At 28.2% G+C, this 16,960-nt stretch overlaps 1 protein-coding gene across 1 annotated transcript in view; it reads left to right on the top strand.

Annotated features, from left to right (window-relative positions):
* Positions 1-3,724, top strand: part of LOC129985268 (frizzled-5-like) — a 157,106-nt gene extending 153,382 nt beyond the window's left edge. Inside the window, exon 4 of the mRNA XM_056095234.1 lies at positions 817-3,724. Coding sequence (XP_055951209.1) covers positions 1,354-3,153 — 1,800 coding nt within the window. The 5' untranslated portion in view covers positions 817-1,353 and the 3' untranslated portion in view covers positions 3,154-3,724. The remainder of the gene's footprint in view (positions 1-816) is intronic.
* Positions 3,725-16,960: the final 13,236 nt, after the last annotated feature.

Here is a 16,960-nt window from a genome sequence, read left to right as displayed (position 1 = left end):
TAACATTTGAATTAATACCAGAACTTTATTTAAAAGAAAATATTTATGTGCCATTTGGTATGTATTATTTTTTATTATAACGATATTGATAGTAATCGATCACTCTGCCATGAATATTTATAAATTTAAACTCAATTTATATAGGTATATTAATTTTTTCAATGAAGATAACTTAATTTCTGGTAAGGCGTAATTTTAAATTAAAATTTCTTACAGATATCCACTAAGCTTTGTAAAAAATGCTATAAATAAATATTTAAAAATGATTATCAAACCAATAAGTTGCATTAGAACTTAAAAATTTCTATCTTATTAATTCGTTACACAAAATGAAGGCAAAAGTTTTGTGCATTTTAAAAACATTATAATCTGTAATATTGCATTAATAACAGAGGGGGTTTTTCCCCCATTTCAAAACATTTTCTGTACTTAAATAGAACGAACTTCTGCTACGTATAATTTTTCGAAATATACTACTTAAATTTCTTTTTATAAAGTAAAAAGGAGAAAATTATTTAATAACCTACGCTTTTCGAGTTATTAAATTACTTTATTCTGAGTCTAAAATAACTAGCACAAAATAATTTCGTATAAAAAATTCTGCACAGAAGAGGCGATGAACCTAAAAATAAACGAAACATAAAAATTCCTAGGCTGTTAAGAAATAATCACAGCAGGCGACAACACTAACACCTGCAAATCATGATAATCGTTTGCCGCTTCTATTTCCAATGCAATCAACCAACTACTTCGCCGACTTTTTCAACCCTGCTTTCTTTATGCCCTTTTCGTCACGTTTCTCTTCTTTCTCGCCAGGTGTCTCACCTTCCCAATGCCTTCATCCAGAGCTTCCTTTTCATTCGACGATCATCCTGTGACGTCATCGCAAGCGCCGGAGAATCTCAAGCAGCGGTAAGGGGAGTGCTTTTCGACTCACACAACCGAAGGAGATTCCTGTGAGATTGGTGGAAGGAGAGTGTTCGTCACGTCATTCTTTCTCTCGAAGAACGCGGTGACGAAAAGATAGTCTGTGGATACCTAACTTACGAGTGACAGTTATGGATGTTTACCATTTGTCAATAGTAGCGGATGATGTAAGATGCGTGATTTATAATTTCTCTCTCTTTGGGCAAGTTTTATAATATTTCGTCTTGAACTTCACTTGGTTTTTGACTAAAAAATTTTCTTTTCTCCCCACAAAAAAAAAAAAAAAAGTTCGATGCTTTAAACAGCTTAATATGCCAAAAGGAATTTCAACTAACAGATGGTTCTCACAGTTCTTTGAAGTATTCAGGGGTTTCCTTCATATTCTGAATTTTTAATTAACGAGGTGGATTGCAAGCATTGTTAAAAATGAAAGCATTAAGTGCGTTTGTATTGTTATTGCTCATGATATCGACCGGCGGACAGATGGAACGATGCGAAGAAATCACCATTCCTATGTGCAGAGGCATTGGTTACAATTATACTTCGATGCCAAATAAATTCCATCACGATACTCAGGATGAGGCTGGACTAGAAGTGCACCAATTCTGGCCACTGGTTGAAATACATTGTTCTGATGATCTGCTCTTCTTCTTGTGTTCTCTCTATGCCCCCATCTGCATTGAAGACTACCAGGGACAACTACCTGCCTGTTATTCTGTGTGTGAACGAGCAAGAGCAGGTTGTGCTCCAATCATGCATAAATATGGTTTTGTTTGGCCGGAACGTATGAACTGCGATGATTTTCCACGTTATGGTGACCAAGAGCATTTGTGTATGGATGCAAAAGAAGGAGCTGGTCCTGAAAATGGGGATTATAATGCTAAGCAAGAGACAAAACCAGTTCGAAGACCTCCGTCTTACAGGGGTAGGAATTCTAAAGGCAGAGATCGACACGAATCTATTTCCTCAGGTGGAAGTCCCGGCCATCCACCTAGTTTAGTTACACCAGGAAGTGTAGATTCTGATTGCAAATGTGAATGTCGTTTCCCAATGGTACCTTTGGTTGATGCTGCTGATCGCAAGCTGTACCAGGATGTTGCAACCGGAGGTGTACCACAATGTGCCAGACCTTGTCGCGGTACCTTTTTCAACAAAGATGAACAGACCTTTGCTACCTTTTGGATTGGTCTCTGGGCCATCATTTGCTGCTTTTCTGCTAGTATGACTGTGCTGACATTCCTGATTGACCCCACCCGGTTTAGATATCCTGAACGTCCTATTATTTTCCTATCCGGCTGCTACCTCATGGTATCCATAGGTTACTTAGTGAGACTGGGTCTTGGCCACGAGGCAGTGGCTTGTGATGGGCAAATCATTCGCTATCACACTATAGGCCGCCCACCAGCCTGCACTATCGTCTTCCTGCTCGTGTATTTCTTTGGAATGGCCAGCTCTCTGTGGTGGGTCATCCTGACTCTCACCTGGCTGCTGGCAGCCGGGCTGAAGTGGGGAAACGAAGCTATTGCTGGGTATTCCCAGTATTTCCATCTTGCCGCTTGGCTTGTACCCACTGGCAAATCAATCGCTGTCTTGGCTATGGGCGCTGTGGATGGTGATCCTGTAGCAGGAATATGTTCAGTCGGCAATCAGAATGTGGATCATTTACGATGGTTCGTCATCATGCCACTGTGTGCTTACCTTCTACTTGGCACATCTTTCCTCCTTGCTGGATTCGTCTCGCTGTTCCGCATCCGCAAAGTGATTCGACAGCAGGCGCGGGCCAAAGCGGATAAACTGGAGAAGTTGATGATCCGTATCGGTGTCTTCTCCGTCCTCTACACTGTACCCGCGACCATCACCATAGGATGTTACTTCTACGAGCAACATTACAGGGAGAGGTGGGACCGACGCCACAACTGTCCTTGTGACACAGAACAATCTCGACCAGACTATTCGGTGTTTATGCTCAAATATTTCATGTGTCTGGTGGTGGGAATTACAACCGGGTTTTGGATCACATCAGTCAAAACTCTGGAGTCTTGGCGGCGTCGACTTTGCAGTCGACGAGGACAGAGAGGTGGTCCCGGTTCAGTATCTCAAAGAACCGGTACCCCTGGTGGTGCAGAGGGCTTGTATGGACCTAGAACGTTTAAGCCCCTCAGCCCAGCAAGCCATGTGGGGCACGTGCCCTCTAGTTGTAAACAGGTGCCATTATCGCATGTGTGAATTTTTGCCATGGAGTAATTTATCGTTTTGGACTGTGGGAGGTAATGTATTTTATTTCTTTTGCCTCAAAAGACTCGTATATGAATTCTGGATTATTTTATTGGAAATTTTTATTTATTTTGTTTTGTATTAAATATTTTTATCATCTGAAGAACAGTTGTAAAAGAAAGTGATACTCACGTAGCGTAGTTAAGTTGATTTATTATATTCTTGTATATATTTAATGTTTAAATTCAATATAATTATCTCATAAGGACGTTTTTTTTTAAAGTTTAATTACTTTTTATTTGTTCTTTTAATGCTTTAAACTAAAGTCATAAAATTTCTTTATTTTTCTTTATTGTCCTCATAATTGTATTTCTTTTTGAATAACTATAATCAGTTAAAGTTTATAACTTGATTGTTTTCCTTTTTTTTTAAATATTATTTTAATTTAAAAAGCATCTTAGAATATTTTTAAAAACCGAAGAAAAATTACAAAAAAATTAAATTGCTGAACTTGAATCAAAATGAATTTTGGTTGAGTGTAGTTTATTGTTTTCTAAATAACTAAAAAAAAAAATTCTAGATCTTTCTTGCATATATTTTTTTTAATTAATTTTTTTAGTTTAAAACAATCATATTCATAATTTCTAAATTATCAAGAAATTGTAAATAAACTTTTTGGATATCAAATGTATCGTTTTAAATATACAATTAAGTGAATTAAAGTGCCATAAGTAAATTTTTTATCTGTAACCTGACTACGATTGCATAGAAGCGTAATTGTTCACCAAATTTCCTTCTTTTAACGTCAGTTAAAAGAAAATATCTAAATTATTGATCGATTTTTCATCAGGACATATTCCTAAAGATATACGTATATTTCACCGAATCTGTTTTATAAACATAATATTATCATATTCATGTAATTAGAAATTCATTATTCAACAATGCCATGACATATATTCATGTCTTTAGTGTAAATATATGTAAAGTGTAAATATTTCATGTATTAAAATGTCAGTTCGAAACCATGAAATTCACATTTTCAACCATTTCAGGAAGACGTCACTTTTCACTTTCGAAAATAATGATGCACCGTTGATGTCATCAAGACATTAATGATGATTTGTGAATATACATTTAATGTTAAAAATTGGAATGTCACATGACAAATTAATGTCAGGAACTCATTTCATGTTCACGTTTCATAATTCAGAACATTTATATTAAAAAAAAATAATAAAGGCAATATATTCAGTTCTTTGTTGTTGAAATTTTAATAAAATTATTTATTATTACTGAAAAGATTAAAGAAAATGCATATAATCGAAACCAAGACATATGAAATTTTAATAGAAATTGATATTAATCAGAATGCTAAAAACGTTTTACATTTTTAAATTTTGATCCAATTTCAAAATTACAAGTTGGTTGCATGATTTTTTTTTTAATTTCATTAACAGCTGCATAAATTTATATATAAATAAATGAAAGGAATGTCTAGAAAATAATTTTAAAAATAGTTTTTTTTAAAAATATTATTCACTTACTAAATTTTTTTTTAAAAAGTTATCAAATTTTAATACCTAAAATGTTTAAAGAAAAAAAAAATCTTTAAAGGATTCTATTCTTTGTGTTAAACACAATTTTATTTATCAGTTAGTGAATATTTGAAAATTAATCTCAAGAAAACAAAACTGGCAGTGTTTCAGATATAACTGATAGATTAATACTTTAACTGAAATATATGCACATTAAGGAATACAGCATTTTGCATTGTTTTTTAAACGATATATAACAATCATGTATAATTATTTTATTTTAAAAATATAAAAGAATGAAATTTCTGCTTTTTTTTATTGAAATTTAATTGTTCAAATTATATCAAAATTTGAGCATTCCTTTTTTCAATCACACTTCATCCATTTCAATGCCTTAAAAGTTGAGAAAATTGTAAAGGAAACAAGATTTCTCAAATAGTAAAATTTTTTATATCCATATACGGAAAGTTTAACTTTTCATCAAATTATATCTTGACTAAATGATTCTTTTACTCTTTTCTTAGTTAAAGATCACAAATTATTTTCTTTTTGAATCTATATTAGTTCTGAATTTGCGCATTATCATTTAAAATATATTTAACTCTTGATAACAAAATAATATTAAAAATGCTTCCATAATCTGTCTAAAAAAACTGTTAATTTTAATTGCATTTTTTACCGAATCCCATTACTGCAAACGATAATGGGAACAACTCTAATTGCATTTTCAAAATCACGGAACAGAAAATCGTATATAACAGCTAATGTAAATGATCATCTCGCATTGCCATTTCCGTTTGGCAATTATTTATCAAACAAAATTATTTTTTCAGTTCCCTAAAATGGCTTATAATATAGGGCGAAAAATAAGTAACTATGTTTAAAAATTAGAAGATCTTAAATAGGGATAAATGCGACTGTGAGTTTTATTTAAAGTTCACAAATAAAGTGAAATCAAAAAGAATATTGAATGCTGCCAAAATATACAATCGTAATTATTCTTCTAATTGCGTTTCGTGCCAAATGTGCTTGTATTCTTTTGCTTAAAACTATTATTAAATAAAAGGTTTAAAAAGAAGCGAAAAATTAAGAACAAAAATGAGTTAATGGTATCGAGTAAAATAATTACTTGCAAATAAAAATATATTGATTGAAGAGTGAAATTTTTGATAGAACAGTAAGGTATCACGAGATAATTAGAGAAATGTTTGCTGAAAAATTCATTTAATGTAATATTCTTGTTATTAAAAGTAGCGATATAATATTCGATTTTCCAAATCAAATAGTTCTTTCCTCAGAAATTAAAAATGCTTCACTAGTATTTTAGTTGCCAGTAACAATGCCGTTTTTATTTTCTCTAATTATTTCTGTTTAATGACAAATAGAATGTTACAAAATGTGAAACTCAACATATTGATTATTAGTTAACATTTTTATTGGTGACTAAAATACCCTTTTTTGAAAGATAAAATGAACTAAAATTATATCACACAAAATTTACTTACATATTTTGTGTGTCGTTTTAAAATTATTTATTTAAGCTTTTTTGATTAAAAGATTAAAATTTTATTCAATGGAAATATTTGCAAGTGAAAAGTTATAAAAGATATGTCAGCTGATTCTCATACTTTTGAAAAATTTAAACAAACATTTAAAACCGAATCTGAAAATTATTACATTCGTATTGCGATTTTCTACTGATATAGGAAAAAAAGAATAAAATAAACTTATGAAAAGTATACAACGCTTATTACTTTCTTTTATTCAATTGAAGCACTATAAATCTAAACCTAAAAATAAAAATAGTAATATAAACATGATTTAACATGAAGGCCTTGATATTGAATATAAAATATATGACATTCACTAACTAATCAACAATGAGGTTATCAACAAGTTCATAAGCTCACCATAATTTGTTTAAAGTTGATTAAAAATAAAAATTTCAGACAAATTTAAAGTATTCACTAACTATATGTAATTATGTACGCAATTTCCACAATAGAAAGCTACATTTTCATTATGAAAAATTTGATTTAGCATCGCTTTTAGAATTTCAAAGAATTAAAATTCCTTTTTTATTCGAAGAAATTTGAAATCAGCTTAACAAATTAAAGCAGCAATTTAACAATTTTTATTGACATATAACTGAATAGAGTATAGAATTATATTTATTTTTACGAAGCGTGAAAATTAAATTAAAAAAGCTATTTCATTTGATCTGACTTGATAGCATAACATAGAATGTTTATCTGACCGTATGCATAATTTATGTAACATTTGAAACTAAACAAAATGCATGTGACATTCCAGTTTTTAAAAAAAATAAAAAAAAATCCCTATCCCTTTGCACACACGATTCATGTACTTCGAACTGTCTCCAGGCACTTTTTGGAGAGAGTTACTGGTGATAATGTCCTGGAAAAAAAAACCACGATATACGTATATTCGTTTTCTTGTGCAGCAGATGAATTTGTTAGTCGTTGTACATAAAGCACTTTTTGCTACATTTTTCCTCTTAGCCTAAATGGAGTCAGCAAATGTCTCGTTGCTGTGTTTTTACATATCACGTCTTCTATGTTATACAGTCACTAAATGTTTGCTCACTGTTTCGTTTGCTGTCTGTCTGTCTGTCCAAGGTGCTCCAAACTTGAGCCACCACCTCCTGGATCAGGTCCAACAGTCTCTCCGTAGTTTCAACAGACGTCAAGATATGATTGATTAGTCTAGTATTGCTGCGATAAATTTAATTAAGCTGCTCCATCAACAAAATTGATTCTATTGTAATTTCGTCCTTCACAAAGAATCTCATTTGGTGATTTAAAAAAAAGTGGTCTCAGGTATTTCATTCAATTGTTGTAATGTCTCACAAATATTTATGTTTTTTTTAATAAAATTTACAGTTAATACTAAAGTAGAATTGAAATACAGAAAATAATAATATTCTAAAATCATAAGGTTTAAATTTACTTCTTTAGGTCACGAAAGTACAGTTAATTGTGATCTAGAGTTTAAGAAATTTTAATTTAATGAAATTAAAAGTTTTCTAGTTCAAAATATGTTTTTTTTTTCAACTATACTGATTTATGTTTTATTAAAAATAGAAATATTTTTTATCAAAAAAGAAAATACAAAAAATAATAATATTTTTCAACCTCGATAATTAATACCGTACTGTTTATTAAACATTAATCACTTTTTTTGGTTTCAAATTTAAATAACAAAGGAATATTGAGTCTTTTATATTCAAAAATATCAGTTTTGGAAATATATGCTATTTGAACATTTTCCGAAAATTACACCTCACTATTATCAAGTACAAAAAATTAACTTTTCTTTATTCCAAAAAAAAAAAAAAAAAAAAACTGTCAAAGACTTTTTTTATAGTCCAACTTAAATTTGTCAAAATCTTCAGATAACCTTTGCAAAAATGGCATAAAGCATACCAATAATTACTTCTTTTCATGATAAAATTTTTGCATTTAAATACATTATTAAAAAGAAATAAATTTTTATGTTTTTCTTAAAATATTCTTTTGTCAATCATGTTTGCTTTATTAAAACACCAAAATAACTAAAAATGAATATTTTAACATGCCTGAGAAAAGCATGTGGTAATGATTCTCTGAACTTTAATTCATATTTCAATTTATTTATTTATTTTGTTTACCAATTTGTTTTCGGCATCTAATGCTTCCAAACCGTTTGTGCTGTATTTCATATAAATTATCTTATCACTTATACAATCTTAGTTAAAATGGGAGACTCTTATTCGACACTGCTCTTTCATTTCTGTAATAGATATTTATTCCATTTTGTAGTTGAAAAAGTTACGTCCATAATTCAGGCACTAAAAATGTGCACGATTATAGGCACAAGTTCATAATCTAGAGCAATAATTTGCCCAGAATTCTGTTCTATAATATATTTACGAGAGACTTGAATCATAAGTTTTATAATTTCAATCAGGACACGCAAATATATATTCATATTCCATCTAAAAGGGGAAATCTTAGCAGGGCTTTAACTCTGCTTTCTTGTATTTGTCAAATGTATTTATTCTTTTGGTTCTTTAGTAGAGAGCCTGATGACCATGGTCCAGGAGGTGTAACTCGAACATGTATCAAAGAAACCAACCGAATTATGAATGCTTCGATGCCATAACTTTCTATCTATTTTGTACAAAGTGTTATGGATGCTTGTGTATCAACGAGAAATGTTTTGTTGTCGATTCATTGTAGTACGAGCTTTGTGTCTTATGTGTCTTGTTAGCTGTTCCCTAATATTTTCTCTGTGTTGTACAGTCAGATGATTATTTAATGCTTGTTCCTGTAATTTTAGTCATCAAAGAGATATATTCAAATATATAGAGAAATATAAATATATTTAAGACTACTTTTTATTGTTTCTTTTTTTGTGTTGCCAATGTCTGACGAATGAATTGAATTAAAGCATATTTTTTTTCAATGTTTATGAATTGGTTGTTATATTCCAGCTGCATATGAAGTATCTTGTCAATCGATTTCAATGTTTATTTCTATAATAACTACTGTGATTTGTGAAAAACTAAATTTACTAAATTTATATTTCAGCTACGTTTATTGCGAATTAATAAAGTAAGTGAAAAAAAATGAACTTCCATTGTTCTCAACAAACGATAATCTATTGAAACTAATAATTAATTGATAGTCATTTTAATATAATTTGTGATTTAGTTTGAGAAAAATATATATTTTCGCTATAACACAACTTGTCACAGAGAAATCTTAAAAAAGAAAAACGATAATCAATTCAAACGATAATCCAGCAAACGATAACTAATTCTCTGGCCTGAAATTAACTTGTTACAGCTCTTTATTTATTTATTTTTTTTTAATCTCAAAAAATGCATAAATAATAAATAATCGTATATAAAAATTGTAAAAGAAGTAAATGTAATTCATTTATATTTTATGTAAGAGAAGGGTTAATTCCATATTTTCTTAATATGCACAGAAAGCTAAAACACAAAGCCAAAAATATAGATCATTTTTACCTTTTGCAAAACTCGTGCACTTTCTGAAAATAAACTAGATCTATACAGATTATCGAAAATAAAGAGTAAATTAAATTTAAAAATTAAAAGTATAAGGTTTTAATTAAAAGAATGATCTTCACTAAAAAGACTGAATATTTTTACGTAATCTGTTGTTCGATGTAATACTTGTTAATCCTTTGCTTGAAATAATTAATCACTTGAAATAAGAATGTTATCTTTTAAAAGGATGTTAAGTTGTTTTTTCCGGCAAGAGAAATAAGCTGATTAAAACAATTGAACCAATCTGTTCCATCTCAAACGAATAAGCCATTAAATTTTCTTTAAATAGAATTCTATTCGGTTAATTAAATAGCCATCAGCAAAACAAAATTCATTTAACAGTCTTTATAAATTGAAAGAAGCCTAGTAAATGTGGGAAATTATATTTTTATCTTTGATTTATATGTCTTGTATAATTGTTCTAAATTTGAATGATGGCTTATTTTAATTAATATTTCTAATGAAACGACCTTTTATTATACTTTGAGAATATTTTATTGTTCCTCAAAAAATACTTTCTTATTGAAAAAAAACACTTTTAAAAAATGTATTTAAAATATTTTTTTAGTTATTAGTACTTTTTAAACATTAATACATGTTTTTCATTTGTATTTTTTAAAATGTTAAATGAAGTAATTAAATATTTAATTTAAATCAAATTAGAAATGGTTTCAAAAATTCTCAAAAATTTCAAGAGCATTCAAGATTTATATGAAGGCGTTAGATTTTATATTCATATAAATATTTAACGATTCATAAATTGATGTAAAGGATATATTCCCAGTTTCTTTAGTTATGTATAATAAATGTGAAACTTTTTCACTCCTTATTTTGCAATTCATGCGAATAATTCATGTTGATCTAATTTCTATCAAATATAAATGCACCTTTGTTATCGTTTTAATTAATACATTTTTTTTTCAGATTTTCTTTATAAATAATCGGTAAATAATAATTCAAATTAAAGTAAAATATCAAAAAAAAAAAAAAATTTAAACTGCGTAAAAATTTTTAAAAATGAAAGTCGTCTTCGGATATATTTTTAATATTTTCTAAAACACAATTGATTTTAATTAATATAATTCAAATTGGTTTTAGAGCTATAAACAATTACTATTACCTAAAGAAAATAAAAGAATACATTAAATTTTTTTGGAGAAATTAAAAAAAAAAAAAACTCAAGATTTTAAATTAGAATTTTGACTCAAACAATATGTTGTTTTAATCTTTGTATTGAGATTATTCTTTAGACGGAGTACAAAATACTGTAGAAATACAAAATAAAGCTTTTAAACAAACTTTCAATTTCTTTTTTTCCCTGAATTTGAAAATTCTACGAATTTTATAAGCATTTTGCAAAAGATTGCTATTTTTAATTTCAAAAAGGATATTCAAATTTTAAAAAAAATTATGACTATTATGAAATATTACAGAAGTATGCAGACCAAGTATTCAGTCCTAAAAATCGCTGGAAATATATTCTTCAAGTACGTTCAACAACTTGGCATGCCTCCTTAGTCTTCATCTAGACATGAAAGAGTACATAAATTTCCACCATAACTGCTTATAAATTGTCTGGGCACCACACCAGGTTGAATCACAACAAAGGAAAACACTTAGCGAGCGCGAAATGTTCGAGAAATGTGGGGGATAAGTTTCTTAATTTATTCTGAATGACAAAGAAAAGATTTCGAAACTTACGGGTGGCAAAATTCCGCCCATTCTAGGTCATAAAAGAATAATCTCTTAAAAAAAAAAAAACAGTGTAGAAAAGTTTATCTTTATTTTTTTTTATGACTCCGAAGTCGAAAAGTTTTTCTAAACAAGTTTTCGACCCGAAAGCGTTTGCATAAAAAAAATAATAAAAATTGTAAAATTAAGTGAGGTTGTTAGAACCAAATAATTTGTTTGATAAAAAGTTCGTACACCGAAAGAGCCCTAAATAGCTAACGAGCTCTTGAAGGAATTACCACCCGAAACATGGCAACAGTCCAATAATTCCACTGCCAAAATGAAAAAGAAAAAAAAAATTGCCCGACAAGATGCCATTTAAAAATATGAATGTCATCTGCGGCTATGTTTTATTTACTTAGGAAAACCTTTGGATCCATCTGATTTGAAAACTTAATGCTGACTTGAAATTATGGCTCTAAATGTCTATCTTTCTTCCCTTGATATCTATTCGTTGTATAATTCGCATTTAATATTTTAAATTGATGCAATTTTCAGTTCTATTTAATAACCAATAAATATACAATTATATTACATTCGGAAATGGAATTTTGTATCTTGTTCGTATTATCACTTCTAGAAACCTTTTTTCATGAAAATCGGTTTTGTCAATACCGTTTTCAATTCATTTCATTTTGTACATATACAAAATAAATTATTAAAACTGGAAATAGAAATTGCTGCTTTTGAAAGTTCAGTGATCTTTTACCTTATTGATTTAACTCATTTATATATTTGTCATTTAAAGACAAACTGAATGAAAATGAGCCTATCTCAAACATGAAAAATTAAAAAGATCTGGAACATTTTAATTAATGATATCAAAATTAATTTTTAATCTATTATTATGAATTATTTTTTTCTAAATAGCATGCATCAGGAAATTAAATACCTTTTTTTATTAACATGTATTATAAAACTTAAGTTTTATAAAGTTTGTTGATGAAAAATCGCAACATTTTGTTACAATTTTTGCCAGTTCACAAGCAAAATAATATATTTTTATTAAAAATAATTATAAAATGATTCTAGCAATAATGATTATAAAATGATATTCATATCATAATCATTGTCTAATTTGTACAGCATACAATAAATACTAAGAAATCTCTTTTAAATTGAGATAGTCTCCTTTGTATTTGAAATGGTTCTGATTATTTTTGGTGTATCCTTTTTCATGTTTTCAATTTTAAAAAGTACTTTTTAACTAAAGGAAAAAAATTTAAAGAAATATTCAGATCAAAACAAAGTATTCCTTATCAAAATATTTTAAACAATCCAAATTATGTCATTAATTGAAAAAAAAAATTATACTGACTTTTATTTTAATAAAAACGAGAATCAATAATTCAAAGATTAAAATGAATAAAAAAAAAATAAAACGTGAAAATTAAAAATCTATTTTTTAGATTGAATTTGAATTACTGAGGGGAAAAAATATAAAATGTAAGTTTTTTTTGTTCCACTTTTTATAATATTGGGAAAAATGATATTTAAATTTTCCATTAAACTACTAGCTCTTCATAATAATTTCTCCTTATTTTTTTTCTTTCTTTTTTTTAAAGAATTATTTCTTTGAAGTATCACGTCTAGAAGCCTGCGAATTACCAATTTTGTTCTAATATTAGTGAAATAACTTTGAAATAATAACAATTTTTCTTCATATTTGCATTAAAATGTATTAAATCATTATTTCACATCGAAATTTTTTTTAAATATATTTCAGAAAAAAAATTTAATAAAATATAAATAAAAATTAACTTGAAAATAACTACAAAAAGAAAGATTTATGTAATTAATCAGCGTAAGAAATCATAAAGAACAGATTGAAACATCTATCAAAAATCTCATTCCGGTTTCATTTGGAAAATCATTTTGGATTAAAAAAAAAAGACTTAATAATTCAGACTAGTCGAGAATTTGTGAAATAAAAATAAATAAATAAATGAAATAAAAAAATTAAATTAATAGCAAACACTCGATTAGAAGATTCAAACTCTAGAACTATGTTTCATTAGAAATTCATTATTATTACAAAGAGCAGACTATAAATAATAAAACTTGATACGAGAAGAATGTCAAATATTTCTAAGAAGAATTAGAATATTATTCCATCAATTCTAGAAAATAATTCTAAAGCCATTTTTTTTATTAGAAAATCATTATCGTAAAAGGAACAACTAATTAATAAAACTAAATTATCAGCGCTATTTCTAGCATTTAATTAGATTAATAACGCTTCATAAAGTATCGTTATAACAAATGAATAAACAATAATATCATAAAAGAAACAACACTTCTCGATAAACTTCCAGGAACAAAGAGTTTGCGACAAATTTATCAGGCATGGTTAGAAAATAACAAAACCTGCTAAGCGTTGCCATTCTTTCCAAGGGAAAAGTTAGCGAAAACTTTACTAACAAGATCAATTTATTTCGGTAGATAACTGCATCGGGCTTCGAGACAATACTTTTTCAACTCCCTCAGTGAGTCTACCAAACTAATATTTCATCGTGCATAAAATCGATTTTTGCATAGATTATTGACTCTTTTCTAACGTCTTCAGGACAAAAAGACCTTCTTTTCTTTGATACCTTCCAAGATTTTTAACTAGCCCGCGAAAATCTATAATTTCTCCTCCGTAACTATAGATGAATTTTTTTACCTGGCATCAGGGTTGCCATATTGATTATTTCAAAGCTAAATTTGAGAAATTTGGCTTTTATTTGGAGAATTGAAGCTTCCGTATCTAACTAAAATTACATAAGATTATTTAATCAAACCAAATTTTTTTCTTGATAAAATAAAGAAGTACAAAATAATTGTTAACTTTATAAAAAAATTATTGACACGTTATTATAAAAATAGATTTTATAATGGAAAACAAAGAATTGTAGGTTTGGCCCTATAGGTATTTTCATATAGAAAAAACACTGGCTTCCTCCTCCTTTTAGAATTTGTCTTTTTAAAGAATATTTTTAATGTAATTACGCATTCTTCCCATTTTACGTCAAAGGAAAAAAAATCGAAATAAAATGTAATTTCAGATTTTATTTGTTTACGGTACTATCAATAGAAAATATTCTCAATATTTTTCACATTATGCACTACTAGCGGGTTTTGGCGACCGACTTGTTCGGACAGGATTTTGCCTTTCCTACATTTTCAAATTATTAATATTTATATATTTATTTAGAATTTTATTTTTGTTATTTAATAAGGCTTCGAAGAAGTCTGAATTTAATGGAATCAATTTACTATAAACTATTGCGCTTACAAATTAAAGTATATATACATACTAAGAAATAAAATCGGAAGTGCGTATATAACATCGGAGTTAAATTTTCTTTAGAAAGAAGTTTCTTCAAATTTAATTATAAAAATGGCAAAAAGCATGATGTATAACTGACTGATAGAGAAATGGAATTACTTTGAATTGCAACATACCAATAAAAATTATTACCAATTGTATATCAATGTAAATGTTTTAAAAAAAAATTATAGAAAATTTAAGAAAAAAAATTACAAGCATATGCAATTAATACAGTTGAAAAAGCAATTATTTAATATAGTGAAAAATGATTTTTATTTAATAATATTTTTGGAAGATAAAGCCGATAAGCAACATATAATTATTAATTACATTGTATTTTTATTTTTACAGGTGAATCTAAAATACATAATATCAATAGCACGAGTGCCAAATTTTATCAAAATTAGACAAAAACTGTAGATTTACATATAAATATTCTCTTTATATTTATCTCTCTATATATGTATACAGAAAAAGAGGCAGAAAGCGAAAGTGATATTATTAAGTGTACGCAGAGTAAATTTTCCTTTTTTTTCTTCTTCTTTGAAACGTCTATAATCGTTTGGAGTGAAAATAAAATTTAAAAATATAAATCCGGCTTACGATATATCGATTGAAAAGGAATTCTGTAACAAGACGATAATATGTGTAATAAATATTTTTCCGTAATATCACGAGTTATTGTTATTCAAACAGTGATATGCCGATTTTTCTTCTTCAGTGAAAAATAACATCTGTCACAGGCGCAAAATTCTCCAAACAATGTTTAATTGATAGGGCAAAGTATTTTGAATATTAATGAATTGTAAGTTACTTTTTAAGTGTAATGTTTTATTTATTCTTTTCTTGTACTAATCCTTTAATATTTTATTTACTTCTTTTTATATAATATTTATATATATATTGGGAAGCATTTCTGATTCATGTACAAGGCCTCAAAATTCCAAATAAATCGTTGATGAGGGGTTTGGTGGAACTATTTAGAAAAACAATTAAAAAAGTTATGAAAAACACTTTTTTTTCAAGCGCAAAAGTAAAAATTTGGCTAAGTAAAATTTATTATTCTTTATTTCGACTTTTTCTTTAGATTAATTAGCCCACATTTTATGCTATCACTGTGTACATTTTAAAGCGATTAATTTACTTCCAAAAGTGTTTATTCTTAAAGACAATTCGCAAATTGCTCCTAAAATTCGAATACAAGTAATTATGGTGATTAACTATACCCGAGTTTTATTTTTATTATAAATAATTGATTACATTATTTATTAATCAGATTTTTAATTAGCAAACTATTTTATTTCGTAAATTTAATCACTTCATCTAAGCTACAGGAAAAAAAAATTAACCACTTTTAAAAAATTAGATAGTTAACGTGATTCGCTTAAAAATGTCAACTAGTTAAAATTATGTTCCGTGTATGCCTTTTATTTGGTAATTAAATTCTACAGACACTGATTTTTAAAACAGAACGTATGCTTTTATTTTAATTTTGAAGTAAGAAGAGAATAGTCCAGAATTTTTAAAAATATTGTAAGTGAAAAAAATTTAAGAAACCCTGCCTTAAATTAATCAAAATTTAGTCTTAATTTTAAATGAAGTTACTATTATGTTATCATTGTAATCTAGCAACGAAGCAGAGCGCTCGTAGCGCCATCTATGGACACGGAAGCGGAACACTCATAAAGTGTACTTTAAAAGACCATAAAAATTTTATTAGCTTTCACTGAGCATTAAGGCTTCTTGATTTTACGTGTATTAAATCACCCCCCTTCCTCTCCGTCCGGCCGTAATAAAGAGCGCTGGAGTCGAGCAATTAGGCTCGTTAACGTAACTGGAAACGAAAGGCCGGATAGATGGATGCCAGACGCCCGGACATAATGGCGCGAATGACGTAAAGTCGCATTAGGATGGGGATGGCAAGAATCTTTTGCGAATTTTGCCGCTGATTTTGTTTGGCGGTAAAGCACTCATCACAGATGAAATGTGCGCCTCTTTTCTTGCTTATTGTGTTGGTTTCTGAATGACTGATATCGGTTTTGGCATTTAATTGGCTTCGCAAATCTTTCCGGTGCTTGATTCTAAAAAGTTATTGTTTTTTTTTTTTTTTTTTTTTTTTTTTTTCCCTTCGTTACCTCTTATTACGCTTTAAAGATTAAT

The sequence above is a fragment of the Argiope bruennichi genome, chromosome 9 (genome assembly GCF_947563725.1).
Source record: "Argiope bruennichi chromosome 9, qqArgBrue1.1, whole genome shotgun sequence".
In the NCBI taxonomy this organism is placed as follows: Eukaryota; Metazoa; Arthropoda; class Arachnida; order Araneae; family Araneidae; genus Argiope; species Argiope bruennichi.
Note: the sequence above shows the minus strand (reverse complement) of the source record. Positions and strands in the feature narration are given on the sequence as shown.